Genomic DNA, 16,523 nt, shown 5'->3' on the forward strand with positions numbered 1-16,523 from the left:
AGGAGCCTGGGGAGGGAGAAAAGAGCCTCCCACGGAGGCCCTCTGGAGGCTTCATGAGCTTCCCTGAATCCTCTGGAGCGCAAAAAACCAGCCCTATGGGCAAACCGGAAGTTTGGCAACGGATTTCCGGTTTGCTCGGAGGTTCATTTTGACTGCTCCGGAGGCTTCAGGGAAGCGTCCTGAAGGTCCCTGAAGCCTTTGGAGCACTCAAAACGACCCTCCAAGCAAACCGGAAGTGATTTCTGGTTTGCTCGGAGGTTCATTTTGACTCCTCTGGAGGCTTCAGGGAAGCCTCGTGAAGGTCCCTGAAGCCTCCAGAGGGCTTCCAGGGGAGCGGGGGAGTCTGTTTTCGCCCTCTCCAGGCTCCTATAAAGCCTCTGGAGCCTGGGGAGGGCGAAAAAAGCATTAAAAAGGGGGGTCGCGCCTGTAGTGTGCGCATGCACACTGGGGTGTGTGTCGCACAATGCATTACGGGTCCGGCACGCCCGCACACGACCCCCCCTGCGCTCCCCCCACTTATGGCACGCGAGCCAAAAAAGGTTCGCCATCGCTGGTGTAGGGTCTTCTGCTCGGGGGTTGGACTAGATGACCCATAAGGTCCCTTCCAACTCTGTTAAAAACTGTTGTATTTATTTTGTGTGATGCCACTTTTCGGAAACAAAACACCTTTTCTCTGTATTGGGAGAGAGTTCAGGATCCCAAATCTAGCTGAACCTGATATATGCAAAAAAGCCAGAAGAAAAGGCCAAGGAAGGCAGGAATCTTTTTCTCGTGGGTATGAATGAAATGATTTAAAAATGGAGGCAAGGGCTACTTCTGTGTCCTTTGAACAGGTGTCCATAAAGTGAATACAGGTACATACACACATACCATCTTGTCTTCAAATTATTAAAAGCCAAACACCAACCTTTGGGTGTGCGGGACGTAAATTCTTTGTCAAAATAAAAGGTATCGTCCGGCCGGCCCACAGCAGGTTTGAACGGTGGCTTGATTTCTCGACGGAAAAGCTTCTGGAGGATGAAAAATCATACCGAAATAAGAGAGTTAGTATCAGGGTATGGATGCACCAAGTGAGCCAAAAGTAGAAAAAAAGAAAGAAAGCCTTCGTTTTTCATGGAAACGATGCCCAAATATTTCAGCAGTACCAGTTTAGCTATCAGGAAGATGCCAAGCTGGGTTCTAATTGGTCGGCGAACTGCAAAAGTTTGGAAACCAAGAAAGTGTGTGTGTCCTGGGGGGACTCAGATCTATTGTTCCAGGAAACAAGCCAGCATATCCAGAGTGGCTTCTATTGGTTTGCTCCAGAAACAACCCAAATCTATATACAGGTCATCTTTAACTGACAACCATTTGTTTGGTGACAATTCAAAGCTATAACCGCACTGGAAAAAGTGACTTAGGACCATTCCTTGCATTTCAGATTGTAGTAACACTCGCATGGTTGCGTGATCAAAATTTGGGCTTACACCAATCGCAGTGCCCCAGGGTCATGTGGTCACCATTTGCGACCTTCCCGGCTGACGTCTGACAAGCAAACTCAATGGGAGAAGATGGATTTGCCCAACAGCCACATTATTCACTTAACAACTGCAGCGATTTCTTTTCACTGCGGCACAAAAGGTTGTAAAATCGGAGGCGACTCACTTAATGATGACCATGCTTAGCAACACAAATTCTGATGCCAATAATGGTCATTAAGTCGAGGACTACCTGTATTGTCCTGAGGCTGAAACCGGAATTTTAAGATCGTACCAAATGAAACGGGAAGCAGACCAAAACAATTCACATACTCACATTCCAGTCAATGGTAGAGTAGAAAGGGTGACGTTTGATTTCTTCAACACCGTCTGGGCCAGATCCTGCAAAGCCAAGCGCACTCTTCTTGACAAGTTCTACACACTGCATAGTGTTAAGGCATGAAGAACAAAGGTGGGCAACTATGGCAGCTTTACAACCTGTGGACTTCAACTCCCAGAATTCCTGTTGGCTCAGAGATTCTGGGAGTTGAAGTCCACAGCTCATAAAGTTGCCATAGTTGTGCAGCCCTCGTAAAGAACGAGGAGCAGAATCCTTTTTGTTTGGGTGTGTTCTGACCAAAAGAAGAGCTTCCCGAGAGCATGAAGCAAACTTGCCCCGACAAAAAACCCTTTTATTAATTGACTGTGAATTCTGCTCGTTCACATCCAGCAAAGTCTTTCAAGGGAGGATTTATAATCAGGCATTATCTGGCTTGGAGAGCTGCCAGGCCGATATCTGCAAAACTTGGCAAGGAGTCTCGGAGAGTCATGAACCAATTAAGCAAACTAATTGTCTCCTGCAAACTCCACTCCCCTTTCGCTCCTCTTTTATTTCCTCTGGGAGGGGCCATTCATCGTCCACCTGTGGCCTTACTCCCAAGTCAACCCCTGTTCTTTAGCTGTTCCCTTTGTCTGGCCACTCTGTGCATGAGTACACTGGGAACAGGCTCCAGCTGTTCGTCTGCTTCACTGATGTCTGACTCTGAAGGCAGCTGATAACTGGCATACGGCCCTGTCCCCCTCTCTGCCTCCGACACAGAGCCCTCATCAGAGCCTTCCCCAGACTCCAGGACTGGCCCATGTTTCTCCCCAACCTTCTCACTGTCCAAATCTGCTGCCAGCTCTGCTGGCCGCTGGCGGGCCATAACAGGGTGCTAGAATTCAACTTCTTGATTGTTTTTAGTTTTGACAGGTTTTAACAGTATCGTGCTATGCAGAAAACCTGCTGAAAGGCCTACTGGGGTCCATTTGACTCCCGTGCGTCATGGATGGGCACACCACGAGGATGCGAGGATGCGAAACTTGCACAAGGCTCTTACCTAACCTGTTGACTGGGTTCCTCTTGAAAAGGGCTCGCAGAAGACTTTGAGCTTCACAGCTTAGAAATTGGGGCATGCCCAGCTTTGCTCTAAATGAAAAGATATAGATGTATAGATATATATGTGCAGAAATGGACACGAGACAGCAAAGGGGAGGGGGGGAACCCTGCAGCACCCCCGTTTTTCAACTTCCCAGTGTCTCTCTTTGAGGATCAAAGTAGTCACTTGGCACAAACTAGCCAAGAGGCTCCAAATGACATCCCTCAAAGGCTTGGTTTGTAAAGAATGTGAAGAAAAAATGATTGGACAACCTATAGAATTCAAGCCAGAATTATTTCTATTATTAATACCTATTAATTAGGTATTATAACAGAAGGCTATAGCAAAAGGTCAATATACCTAATACTTCCCATCCTAACAGCAGCGAGAATGGTGTATGAACAGCAATGGAAAAGTGAAAACACCCCTTTGCAAAAGGAGATAATAAGGAAGATATTAACTTGCGCAGAAATGGATAAACTAACGTTAGAATTAAAAGACAAAAGAGAGACAGAATATTATGACAAATGGAATAGATATTTATCAATGGCTGTAAACACGAGGTGGGAGTCAGAACACGGAAAAAATTAGGCTAAGTAGACCTGAAATGAGCTATTATATATGTATTAGAATGAATATGTTGGTCAAAAATAATAACACTGTGTAAGTAGTATATATGTTATTTGTCTTTCACTTTGGTTTCTATGGCGGATGAAACGCCAGGACGGTCACACTGTGTTCAATATACTCCTATGTAAATAATAAAAATATATTTAGAAATAAAAAAATAAAAAGGAATGCGAAGCAGGGCTCACTATTTGTAACCCCTGGAATAAATTCATCTCAGAATCAAGTGATGGGTTTCCACCCATTTCAGAGCTAAGCAACTTTTGGGGCCCACCAGGAATTGTGAAATTCTGTTGAACCGCTGTTGTTGTTGTTAGTTGCGAAGTCGTGTCTGACCCATCGCGACCCCATGGACAATGTTCCTCCAGGCCTTCCTATCCTCTACCATCCTCTGGAGTCCATTTAAGCTCATGCCTGCTGCTTCGGTGACTCCATTCAGCCACCTCATTCTCTGTCGTCCCCTTCTTCTTTTGCCCTCAATCTTTCCCAGCCTTAGGCTCTTCTCCAGGGAGTCCTTCCTTCTCATTAGGTGGCCAAAGTAGTTGAGTAGAACCTCTACATAGCCACAAGTGAGTTAAGTGCAACCTTTCCTTGAATTCTGTTGATCCTTATCAAACTTGCAGATGCTTACCATGAGTTGAGAATATTCCTGAGCAGAGCAATAAATCAATTGATTTGGACCTGGTCTTTCCCATCTAACTTTTACCTATTCACCTAATGGCTTCCATGGCCAGGTGCACCCAGTTATAAAATAAATATTTATACAATAGAAACTGGTAGAGATGCTCACCCTCCCCATCTCTCACAATTCCAGGATGGTTTCTACCATCACTACATCTAGATCATTTTTTCTTCTCCCCCCCCCCCCCCAATAAAAGCTCAAAGCACTGAGCTGAGGCCACTTTTCAATTTTACTTTCTAAGAATGTCAATGTAGCCTGTGAGATCCAACACGTTCTCAGAAACAAAAACGATGCTGGAAGGGTTTTGTAGCCTCACTTTAGTAAATAAGCACATTTCATGAAATTAAAGTCAAGTACAGCAGGGTCTAGCAGATGCCGAGGCACCCTGGCATCCATAAACCCCCCGTGCCTACGTTGCTGCCATGCATCTGGAAAGGATTACAGCTTGTCTCCGTATGTCCTGCTTCTTCATTACGAGAACCGAAATTCAACATATTTAAAGAGTAGTGGATCAGTACAGCTGGATTTTTGTGGCCATGAGGTTGGCAGCCAATAATTTGGAGGGGGGAGCATGGGGGTTATATTAGCTTCTTTTAAAGCAAGTATTTCAACTCCTCCTTTTGGCGTTCTGACAATAGTCAGCATGATCAACCACTTTTTTCTTTTAATTATAGATCGTAACATTGGTGAAAGCTCAGAAGGACAACGAAGGTCGGTGTAAGTGCATTCAAGCACCAGGTAACCTGTTAAGGTATTGAGATTTAAGAGCTGATCAGCTGTAAAGATGATGCAACTGTAAAAGCTGATGAAATGTAAGGCTGATGCAATTAAGAGTTAAGAAGAATATTGATTACTTGTCAGGTATTTTCTACCACGTATATTTCTGTATATGTTGTATATAAACCACTGCTAAATGTTTAAGTCTCTGTGTGCTGTGTTTTGTTCCTGGGTTGTCTCCTAATACCCTGTTTCCCCCAAAATAAGACCTCCCCGGATAATAAGCCCAATTGGGCTTTTGAGCGCATGCGCTAAAATCACCCCTCCCCTGAAAATATTGCAACACAGCAGCAGCCATGAGGTGACCACGCTCGCCGCCTCCTGCACCTCAGAAATAATAAGACCTCCCCAAAAATAAGGCCAGGTGCTTATTTCGGGGGTCCAAAGAAAATAAGACTGTGTCTTATTTTCGGGGAAAGATGGTAGTAGTCACACTTCAAATGCTCTGACATAACCTCATCAGCTTCCATCTATTTCAGGGGTGTCCAAACTTGGGAACTTTAAGACTTGTGGACTTCAACTCCCAGAATTCCCCAGCCAGCATTCTGGGAGTTGAAGTCCACAAGTCTTAAAGTTCCCAAGTTTGGACACCCTTGATCTATTTCCAAAGAGAGACTTTCCACAGCAATTCCCCAACCGGGGGGTCAACTTGAGGCAAACCCTCCCCGGGGTCTGCATGCGGAGACTTACTTGAGAATGAGCGTCATCGTTTCCTTCCTGTCCTTCCCTTGAAACGGCAAAGCCCCTGTCAGCATCTCAAACTGCAAGGAACAACACAGAAGGAAATCAATCAGCCAGGGAATTCCACACCCTCGTTGCTTTATTTACAACACAGAACATAGAAGAATAGGGTTAGAAGGGACGTTGGAGGTCTTCCGGTCCAGCTCTTAACCGGGGGTCTCCAACCTTGGCAACTTTAAGCCTAGCAGACTTCAACTCCCAGAATTCAACATCCCAGGGAGGGCTAACCTTTTTCTCATGTGCCAAAGTTGCACATGTGCGCGTGACAGCACGCAACATGCCCCACCCCCTGCGCATGCCACATGATGAGCCCCAAGACACTGCGACCGTCATTACTATGAGTTGCTTACCAAGTGCCAGAATTTTGATCCACGGGGATGCTGCAACCGTCGTAAGTGTGAAAAACGGTCAAGTCACTTTTTTTCAGTGCCACTGTAATGTTGCATGGTCACTAAATGAACTGTTGCAAGTCGAGGACTGTCTGTGTTAAGGAGCTTGTCCTCCATTATTCAAATCAAATAGAAACGGATAGTTCCGAGCCAGGCCACTTTTACTGGTAATGGCCACAAGAGGGCAGCACGTATTCAGCTTTAAAACCACCCTTGATTGCATTGCAGGCGCTTTTACAAAGGCAAAGCATTTCAAGGCTCTACTGAAGGGGTCCCTAAACGTGGCAACTTTAAGACTTGTGGACTTCAAGTCCCAGAATTCCCTAGCCGGCTGGGGAATTCTGGGAGTTGAAGTCCACAAGTCTTAAAGTTGCCAAATTTGAAGACCTCTGCTCTACTGCTTGAGCTGATTTCAGGGGTCACTCAGGTGTGGTGTGGATGACCTCAGGAGGGCTATCCAGAAGGTTTAAAAGGCTTCTGCTCAAGCTGCCCAGTGGCGTAGCGTGGGTTATCAGCACCCGGGGCAAGGCAAGTAATTTGCGCCCCCTAACCCGTGGATTTTAGCACTCGAGTCTCTTCCACTAGATTAGTTAAAGAAACCCTTACCCCTAAGCACATGTATTGTTTGTTATGAAAATACTGATGTAATTAAAGTAAAATACATCTAAATACAAGTTTATTTTCAAACACTTTATTGAGTTTAGTGATCCTGCCTATGCCCTGCTAAGTGTGCAGCGTGCCCCCTTTCAATGCGGAATGACCAGCGTGCCCCCTTTCAATGCGGAATGACCAGCATGCCCCCTTTCAATGCAGAGAGACCAGCGTGCCCCCTTTCAATGCAGAGAGACCAGCGTGCCCCCTTTCAATGCAGAATGACCAGCGTGCCTCCTTTCAATGCAGCCGGGGGCCCCTGCACCCCCCACGCTACGCCACTGCCACAGAAGCATCTTTGGACAATGATGGCTCGCTCGGCTAAGAAAGGGAGATGAGCACTGGCCCCTAGAATCAGACATAACCTTTACCTTTTATAAGTATTACAGATAGTCCTTGACTTACAACCACAATTGAGCCCAAAATTTATGTTGCTAAGTGAGACATTTGTTAAGTGAGTTTTGTCCTATGTTAAGAAATTGCGGCCAGTTTCTTGCCACAATTGTTAAGTGAATCACTGTAGCAGCACGGTTGTTAAGTGAATCTGGATTCCACATTGACTTTGCTTGTCAGAAGGTCGTAAAAGGGGATCACATGATCCCACAATACTGCAAGTCATAAACACGAGTCAGTTGCCAAGCATCTGAATTTTGATCATGTGACCGTGAGGATATTGCAACAGTCATAAGTGTGAAAAATGGTCATAAGTCACTTTTTAAAGTGATGTTGTAACGTCAAACAGTCACTAAATGAACTGTTGTAAGTCAAGGACTTCAGTCTGTCTCACTAGGTATAGATATTTGTTAATATTTTCATAATGACCTTTGAGGGAGTTCTGTATACAGTCACAATTAACAGAGAGTGCTTAATTTGAATCTCTTTAGTCATTTCCTACATTCTACCTTGCACTTGGCTAGGAAGAATTTATTATTTAAGAGTATTGCATCTAATTAAGATGTCAGCCTCTGCTTTTTAGTCATCAAAGTTAGGTATTTTCTATTGCAATTATCTAGTATTTTGTATAATTACATAATTATATTCCTTGCTTGAATACTTTCTTCCTGAAAATAACATAATGATATTTAACAGAATCAAATGCACATTTCTTCCCTTAGAAATCATAAATGAAATCTACAGGTATAGGATGGAGGACATGGTGATGTCTTGGTAATAGAACTTATGCAAGTATTTTGAAAAGATAAAATAATTGCATACAATATATGAGTGAATGTTGCAATGTGGCTGCAAAAAAGGCAAGCACAATTTGTATACTTTTCAAATCACAGGAAGGAAGTGTTCCCTTTCATTCTGTGTTGGCCAAATCGCATGCTGAATTATTGTGTACAATTTAGAGCATCACACTAAGAAGGATTTAGACAGATTCAGAAAATAACAGCAGAAATAAATGCAAGGGAATTTAATATGCTCCAGTTATTGTGTCTGCAACTTTAGGATTATATTACTCAATGGCAGCTGTGTTTTATGTACTCCCAAACACAGAGACTTTCACAAGACCATCCTAATGTCCAGACACTTTATTTTGCTTACTATTGATTTAAATTCCCAAGAACAGAAACTGGATTGCCAAGATTGGTCAAACATGCCTGCTTGCAGAAGAATCATATTATGAGGGGTCTTTGGTGCTCTTTGAGCTTGCTTGTTTTCTTGCAGAGGTTTCATTACCCAAACTAGGTAACATCATCAGTGCTAGTAAGGAGTGTGGCGTCACTAGCACTGATGTTACCTAGCTTGGGTAATGAAACGCAAGCAACTTCAGGGAGCACCAAGGACCCCTCATATCAACCCTGAGGTACAAATATTTCTCTTTTATTAGAATCATACTACTTTACTCCTGAATCCACAGATTGCACACGTCTTATTCTTTAATTAGGCATGAATTTGTATGAATGCAATTTAGTCAACAAACCACAGCTAAGCCAACTATGTCTTTTCATGGAAACAGATTTCAACCCCCCCCCCCCCCCCAGGTAAATCCATAGTTTGCTTACTCCTAATTATTTCGCTAAGCCCGACCTGTCTCCGCTCACACATAACGTGTGACTTAAATGCACATCTTGATTTACAAGCCACAAGTAAGCAAACCACCACCTGTTTTACACAGGTGCATAAATATGTTCGCCCGCTTTGGTTTCTTCCAGATTACTTGAGGGATGCAAGAGACTTTTGATGTCCCACACAAACATTTAGCGGAACCCAAATTATGTTAGTATCAGAGAAAAAGGTCAGCCGGGACAGACATGTTTCACCCTGGCATGACTTCTATTCTTCGAAGAGCTGCGTGAACGGGAGGGCAAAGCTCTACCGAGCGGATTTCAGCCCCCCCCCCCCCCGAGCAGATCTAAGTTGGCCCCAAAAGTAGCAGCTCTGCAATCGCCTTAAAGGCGCAGGAGGTCCGTCGGGGGGGGGAGGGGGGAAGGCCAAGAGCGGCCACGAAGGACCGACAAGGGGCAAATGTCTGGCGTAGGGAGGCGCTGGCGGTGTCTTTAAGGCGCTGTCCCCGCCCCGTTTTCAGACTGCTGGACACCCCGCCTTCCTCCTGCCGAACCGGCGGAGGAGGAGCGGGCAGTACCGTGAGAGCTACGAGCCGCAGGTGTAGGCAGGCGAGTGCGAGCGCGCCCCTCTCAGATGTTGCGCCCGGTGCGGCCGGCCCCCCCTGCACCCCCCACGCTACGCCACTGAAGCTGCCTTTTAGAATAGGGCTTCCATGCAATTACCCAGGCCTGTTCTAATTTTTCATCAGTCTAACTTCACTGGAAGCCATGCTCTTCATTTAGCGTTTCCCTTCAAGGCAGAAGGGCAATGCCTTGTTCTTGTGGGGCATGGGTTTTGTATTATTTATTAATTAAATTAAACTGCCCACCAGCTGAAATGTTCTCTGCAGTTTCCACTAAAAACACACTGAAAAATACAAGTTTAAATCAAAACGTGTGCAATTAAAAAAACCCATATAAACTAGGGAGCTGCAAAGGCAGTCCATTCAAATGCTAAAACGAGATGAATTAAAATACAATTAAAAGCCCATTAAGAAAGCGGGGAAAATAATAGCAAGGTCTTGAGCCAGAACAACAATGTGGTGAGTTGAGCCTCTTTCTGTGGAGGGAATTCCATAAATGGTGTCTCGTCACTGAAAAAACTCATCCCCCTCCCCCCTTAGAGGGATCCACCTCACCTCCTTTGGGGAGGAGATTTGGAGAAAGGCTTCAAAAACTGATCTTAAAGTCTATCTGGGGCATTTCTCTCCTGCTCCAGGATTACAACCTGTTCTGACCCAGGCTTCCCAAGAGCCTGAAGCAAACTCCTTGTTCCAAGAAAAAACCCTTTTATTAATTGACTGTGAATTCTGCTCAATCACATCCAGCAAAGTCTTTCAAGGGAGGATTTACAGTCACAGACTTTATCTGGCTTGGAGAGCTAATAGGCCGATATCCGCAAAACTTGTCAAGGAGTCTCGGAGTCACAAACCAATTAAATGAACTAATTGTCTTCTGCAAACTCCACTCCCCTTTCACTCCTCTTTTATTTCCTCTGGGAGGGGCCCTTCATCCTCCACCTGTGGCCTTACGCCCAAGTTGACTTGGCCAATAAAGAATTCTATTCTATTCTATTCTATTCTATTCTATTCTATTCTATTCTATTCTATTCTATTCTATTCTATTCTATTCTATTCTATTGTACAGCAGAGAATTTTTTTTAGCAATAAATGGCTTGCCTAGTAACTAATGGCGAAGGAATATTCAGAAAGGTTTCTATAGGTATTTTAACTAGCAGTGACATGATAAATTTGGATTCAATTGACCAGGCATTTGTCAAAACACTTAAAGATTGACCAAGCCAGCTCTGGGAAGTAGCAAAATGCCTCTGCAATCTTTCCAGAAAAAAAAAAAAAAGCCTCTTGTGACACTGATGAATGCTCCTATTGTTGACTAGTCGATGCTCGAGAAGATGAAAATTATGCAACTCTGCCCTGCTTGGGCTGAAATCCATTTCTTTGCAATTCATTTCGGTCTGTTTCTCAACCTGGGTTTCATACCAAATTAGCTTGGGTCACCTTCCCTGAATAGTCTTCTTCGCCTCGCTCTTTCTCCACAAGCAGTGAAGCAAGAGAAAGTCTCCCTACTGCAGGGATGTCAAATTTGATTTCGTTGAGGACCGCATCAGGGTTCTGTTTGATCTGGGAGGGCCGGGAGGGGGCGGGTGTGGCCAGGGGTGTGGCCATGGTGGGCATGACACAGGACTCATCAGGGCACCTCTGATGGCCAAGTGCTAAGGCAGGACTTCCCTGAGACCCGCCCTCCCTCACATAATCTCCTTCCTTCCTTCCTCCTTTTCTTCTTTTTCCTTCCCTCTTCATTCTCCTTTCTTCTTCCTTCCCCTCTTCCCTTATTTTTCCTTCCTTGTTCTCTTCCCATCTTTTTCTTGGTCTTTCCTCTTTCCTTTTCTCCTTTCTTGTCCTTTCCTGCATGCTCAAATGCAATACAGGAGGCATTTCTCCTTTTCTTTTGTTTTTAGTTTGTTTGAAAATGGCATGCGGGGGCCCCTACGCCCCAGACAACCTTCTGCAGTCCTCTGTCCGTGAACAACCGCCCCTCCCCAGGGCTCCATTTGTGCTGGCAGAGGGCTGCAGGAGGCCATCCAGCCGAAAACGGGGTGTAGGGGGGGACTGCACACGGCCCCGAGCGCCATTTTCACTAGCAGAGGCACCGTGGGTTGGTCCTTTGCTGTTTCCAGGCCAGCCCCATAGGCCAGATCTAAGCATCCCATGAGCTGGATCTGGCCTGCCAGCCTTGATTTGACACCCCCTGCCCTAATGGCAATGGACAATCTCTAGAGTGGTCTTCTCTGATTCCAATGCACTTGTTAGCTGTACTTTTAGCTTCACGGTTTCAACCTGCTGTGGGACTATTTCTATGCCATCTTTTGACTAAAGACATGGATGCTGCCAACTCTCTGAGAGCATCTGAGCCAGTAACCAACCGACAGAGGGAACTGTACCATGAGTACTCCGTAGGACCACCAGTCTGCGCTCTGGGTGTGGCCCTGGCGATTCACTACTTCCGGCGCCATGTACTCCACGGTTCCACAGAAAGAGTAGGCCTTCTTCTCGTGGTCAATGGCTTCTTTGCTTAAACCAAAGTCTACAAGAGAGACAAGGGTTGGGGGAATGAAGAGCATCAGAAAATAAGGGAAGGGAAAGGTAGAAAGATAGGTTGGTTTTTTTAAAAAAAAATCACGTACAAGAAACATCAACCAGAAACAAGAGAGGCCATACCTGTAAGTTTGATGTGTCCTTCGTCATCTAGGAGAATACTGTGAAAGGAAAAAACACACAATAGAACATAACAAATAAGCTAGAATAGCTGAAATAAAACCAGGAATTAAACGCAACTAAACTACCAAATATCAACTAAACATTCCAAAGCAGAATGCAATCACATTCCTAGAAGACCCAAGATTTGGGATAAGCAACACTCCTAGTCTGAGCTTAAGCTTTGAAAACCCTCATGAGCAGAGGTGGTATTCAGCCGGTTCTGGATAGCGGAAATTTTGCGTAGTTCGGAGAACCGGCAAATACCACCTCTGACTGACTCCGCCCCTGATCTATTTGCTGCCTCCCGAGTTCCAGCTGATCGGAGCCCCAGCTGATCAGTTGGGTCTTCTTTTGTTGCCCTGCACAGGAGAACGGAGCTGGAAAGCACCCCTGGAGTGGGCTGGGGAAGGGATGTGTACTTTGCAGTATATTTCCCCTGGAGTGGGAAGGAATGGAGATTTTGCAGTATCCTTCCCCTGGAGTGGGGAGGGAATGGAGATTTTGCAGTATATTTCCCCTGGAGTGGGAAGGAATGGAGATTTTGCAGTATCCTTCCCCTGGAGAGGGGAGGGAATGGAGATTTTGCAGTATCCTTACCCTGGAGAGGGGAAGGAATAGGTATTTTGCAGTATCCTTCCCCTGGAGTGGGGAAGGAATAGGTATGTTGCAGTATCCTTCCCCTGGAGTGGGGAAGGAATGGGTATTTTGCAGTATCCTTCCCCTGGAGAGGGGAGGGAATGGAGATTTTGCAGTATCCTTACCCTGGAGAGGGGAAGGAATAGGTATTTTGCAGTATCCTTCCCCTGGAGTGGGGAAGGAATAGGTATGTTGCAGTATCCTTCCCCTGGAGTGGGGAAGGAATGGGTATTTTGCAGTATCCTTCCCCTGGAGTGGGGAGGGAATGGAGATTTTGCAGTATCCTTCCCCTGGAGTGGGGAGGGAATGGAGATTTTGCAGTATCCTTCCCCTGGAGAGGGGAGGGAATGGAGATTTTGCAGTATCCTTACCCTGGAGAGGGGAAGGAATAGGTATTTTGCAGTATCCTTCCCCTGGAGTGGGGAAGGAATAGGTATTTTGCAGTATCCTTCCCCTGGAGTGGGGAGGGAATGAAGATTTTGCAGTATCCTTACCCTGGAGAGGGGAGGCAGGGGAAGGATACTGCAAAATCCCCATTCCTTCCTTACTGCAGGGGAAGGATACTGCAAAATACCCATTCCCACCCCATTCCATTAACCTCTTTCCAGCTCTGTTCTCCTGTTCAGGGCAACAAAAGAAGATCAGCTGGGGGGGGGGAGTAGGGGAGGGACCAGCCTATTTGCTGGTTCTCCGAACTACTCAAAATTTCCGCTACCGATTCTCCAGAACCTATCACAACTGGCTGAATGCCACCTCTGGACTCAGCCCCCGTAGGCCTACCTTCTCCAGTTTCCACCTTTCTTCAAAAAGGGAAACTAAATGCATTGACAAAATTGGGCACATAGGGACCAAATTACAAGGGTTTTAATCTCTGGGTCCTTGAGTGCCATAAATGGGCTACTGGGTAAGACTTAAGGTTGTTCAATTGTTGGGTAAGGCATTACACTCCACTAACACTGTTATTGTAAGCCGAAATACACACACCCCAGAACTATGTTGTTCTCTTCCATTCCTTCTAGCACTGATGAGGTTGCCTAGTTTGGTAATGAAACATCTGCAAGAAAACCAACAAGCTCAAAGAGCAGCAAAACTCCACAGTTCAGGCCTGAGCTACAAATATTTTCTTCTGTCATTAAAACTATGTTGCTTGGATGAGTTAGTGGTCCCTTGAGCATCCGCTGAGTAGCCCCATCCACGGTATTCACCACCCAGTAAGATAACCTGGAGGAAGCCAGTCAATGAGCCTATGCATACTTCTCTGGCTTGAGGTCCCTGTACACGATTCCCAAACGATGCAAGTGGCCGAGTCCCAGCGCCAGTTCTGCAAGGTAGAACTTCACATCTTCCTCTGTAAACATCACCTGAGAGGAAAAGAGAGCGTCCCGTTCAGGTCAAGTGATACAGAAAAGGAAAACAAGGCTATCTCTATACAGGTAGTCCTTGATTTACAGCCATTTATTTAGCCATTTTCTGAAGTTATAATGGCACAGGAGAAAAAGTGACTTATGACTGGTCCTCACGCTTACTATCATCGCAGGATTCCTGTGATTGAAACTCAGGCGCTAGGCAACCGACAGGTATTGGAGCAATGGGTGGAGCTGCGGTGGCCCAGTGGTTAGAGTGCAGTACTGCAGGCTACTTCTGCTGACTGCCGGCTGCCAGCAATTTGGCAGTTTAAATCTCACCAGGCTCAAGGTTGACTCAGCCTTCCATTCTTCCCAGGTGGATAAAATGAGGACCCAGATTGTTGGGGGGCAAGAGGCTGACTCTGTAAACCGCTTAGAGAGGGCTGGAAAGCACTGTGAAGCGGTATATAAGTCTAAGTCCTATTGCTATTGCTATTGACGTCGGTTGCAGCATCCCAGGTCACATGATTTTTGTGATCTTCGCATCTGGCTTGCAACTGGCAAAGTCAATGGGGAAAGCCAAATTTGCTTAAAGACCTTGATTCACTTAACAGCTGCAATAATGGCTTAATGACCGGGGCGCGGGGGGGGGTGTCATAGGTGATTCATTTAACAGCCACCTTGCTTAGCAATGGAAATTCCGGTCCCAATTGTAGTCATGTGGAGGTCTACCAGTACTCTGTGAGGTTGTTGTCAACCCTGAAGCCATTTTGGGAGCATCTTCAGGGCTGCCACAACGAGGCTGGTTGGAGCTGTGGGAACATTGAGAGGGGAGAGAGAGACAGCTGGGGGGATGTGTAGCCAAAATAACATTCTCTCCCATGGGAGCCAAGGATGTTCTATCAGGTGTTGGAGGTGCATGGACAAGAGCCAGCCAGAGCATGAAGCAAACTCCTTGTCCTGACAAAAACTCATTTCATTAATCTACTGTGAATTCTGCTCATTCACATCCAGCAAAGTCTTTCAAGGGAGGATATAGAATCACAGACCTTATCTGGCTTGGAGAGCTGCCAGGCCAATATCTGCAGAACTTGGCAAGGAGTCTCAGAGAGTCACGAACCAATTAAGCGAAGTAATTGTCTCCTGCAAACTCCACTCCCCTTTCGCTCCTCTTTTATTTCCTCTGGGAGGGGCCATTCATCCTCCACCTGTGGCCTTATTCCCAAGTCGACCCCTGTTTTTTAGCTGTTCCCTTTGTCTGGCAACTCCGTTCCTTCCGGCAAAAGTTAAAGACTCACCTATTTCAATCAGCTGGCCTGGCACTTTCTTAGTTTTACCTCCCGGGATTTATTTATTTTAATTGGGTTTTAAGGGTTTTATAGGCTTTTAACGTATTATATTTATTATTCGATTACAGTCTCACAACCTCCTTCACCAGTATTAATTTAATTGTTTATTTATGTATTTTACAACGTATTTTAGTGACTGTACACCGCCCCGAGTCCTCTCCGGGAGAGGGGGCGGTCTATAAGTGTGAATAATAAATAAATAAATAAATAACTCTGCGCATGCACACACTGGGAAAAGGCTCCAGCTGTTCTTCTGCCTCACTGATGTCTGACTCTGAAGGCAGCTGATAACTGGCATATGGCTCTGGCCCCATCTCTGCCTCCGACACAGAGCCCTCATCGGAGCCTTCCCCAGACTCCAGGACTGGCCCATGTTCCTCCCCAACCTCCTTGCTGTCCGGATCTGCTGCCAGCTCTGCTGGCAGACCACAACACTGGGACTGGGACCTGATTGGGCCATGTGATGGACTTGTGACCTGGGAACAACAATTTGGGGTTTTGATTTGGGTGGGGAAAACTCCGGGTGCTTCAGATTCAGTTTTTCACCAGCTGTGCCAATATGACTTTCCTAATAAATCCATACGTTGAGGAAACTCTAGGCCTCAGGGCTTTGATTGATTGGGTCTGTACCTTAGAATTCTGACAGGTGTAGGGACTTGCATGTGTGGGCAGGACCATATACAATAAGGGTCAGAAAAGTCAAGATGGCAGCTGTGACGGCCGGAACAAAGTCCACTGCTTTCTTATTATACACATTGTAAAGTTGCAGTTGTCAGCATGACCTTTTTAACCCTGCATCTGTGATTATAAGGCTGTGGAATAAACAAGGACACTGTACTCTTGAGTTGTATTCTGCAGTGTAAGAATCCCTTTCCTCCTTTCTTTTAAACCATGTGTTTCAAAAACGTACGTGATGCAGCAGTGATTGGATTAACCACAAACCCGATTTCTCAGCAAGCTCTCCTTTGGATGGGGTGGGGGGCAGGCTGAGAAGGGCAGAATTCTTAGAATACCAGCTGTTTTCCGGCACACAAGATCAACATTTCCATGCAACATTTTTGTTGCTACAGAAACTGGACTCTCTTTTACCAGAACATGTGTCTTGCACCCAAGACCCACTG

General features: G+C 45.8%; 1 protein-coding gene across 5 annotated transcripts in view; it reads right to left on the reverse strand.

Annotated features, from left to right (window-relative positions):
* The window catches only part of RPS6KA1 (ribosomal protein S6 kinase A1), a 127,871-nt gene that overhangs the window by 17,582 nt on the left and 93,766 nt on the right, over nucleotides 1–16,523 (reverse strand). For all 5 annotated transcript variants that reach the window (XM_081961921.1, XM_081961920.1, XM_081961918.1 and 2 more), the window contains 7 exons: nucleotides 13,962–14,068; nucleotides 12,033–12,070; nucleotides 11,756–11,898; nucleotides 5,652–5,722; nucleotides 2,837–2,925; nucleotides 1,795–1,859; nucleotides 908–1,010 (listed from right to left, as the gene is read on the reverse strand). In XM_081961921.1, coding sequence (XP_081818047.1) covers nucleotides 908–1,010; nucleotides 1,795–1,859; nucleotides 2,837–2,925; nucleotides 5,652–5,722; nucleotides 11,756–11,898; nucleotides 12,033–12,070; nucleotides 13,962–14,068 — 616 coding nt within the window. The remainder of the gene's footprint in view (nucleotides 1–907; nucleotides 1,011–1,794; nucleotides 1,860–2,836; nucleotides 2,926–5,651; nucleotides 5,723–11,755; nucleotides 11,899–12,032; nucleotides 12,071–13,961; nucleotides 14,069–16,523) is intronic.

Source organism: Natrix helvetica, assembly GCF_964273705.1.
Source record: "Natrix helvetica genome assembly, chromosome: 9".
Lineage (NCBI taxonomy): Eukaryota > Metazoa > Chordata > Lepidosauria > Squamata > Natricidae > Natrix > Natrix helvetica.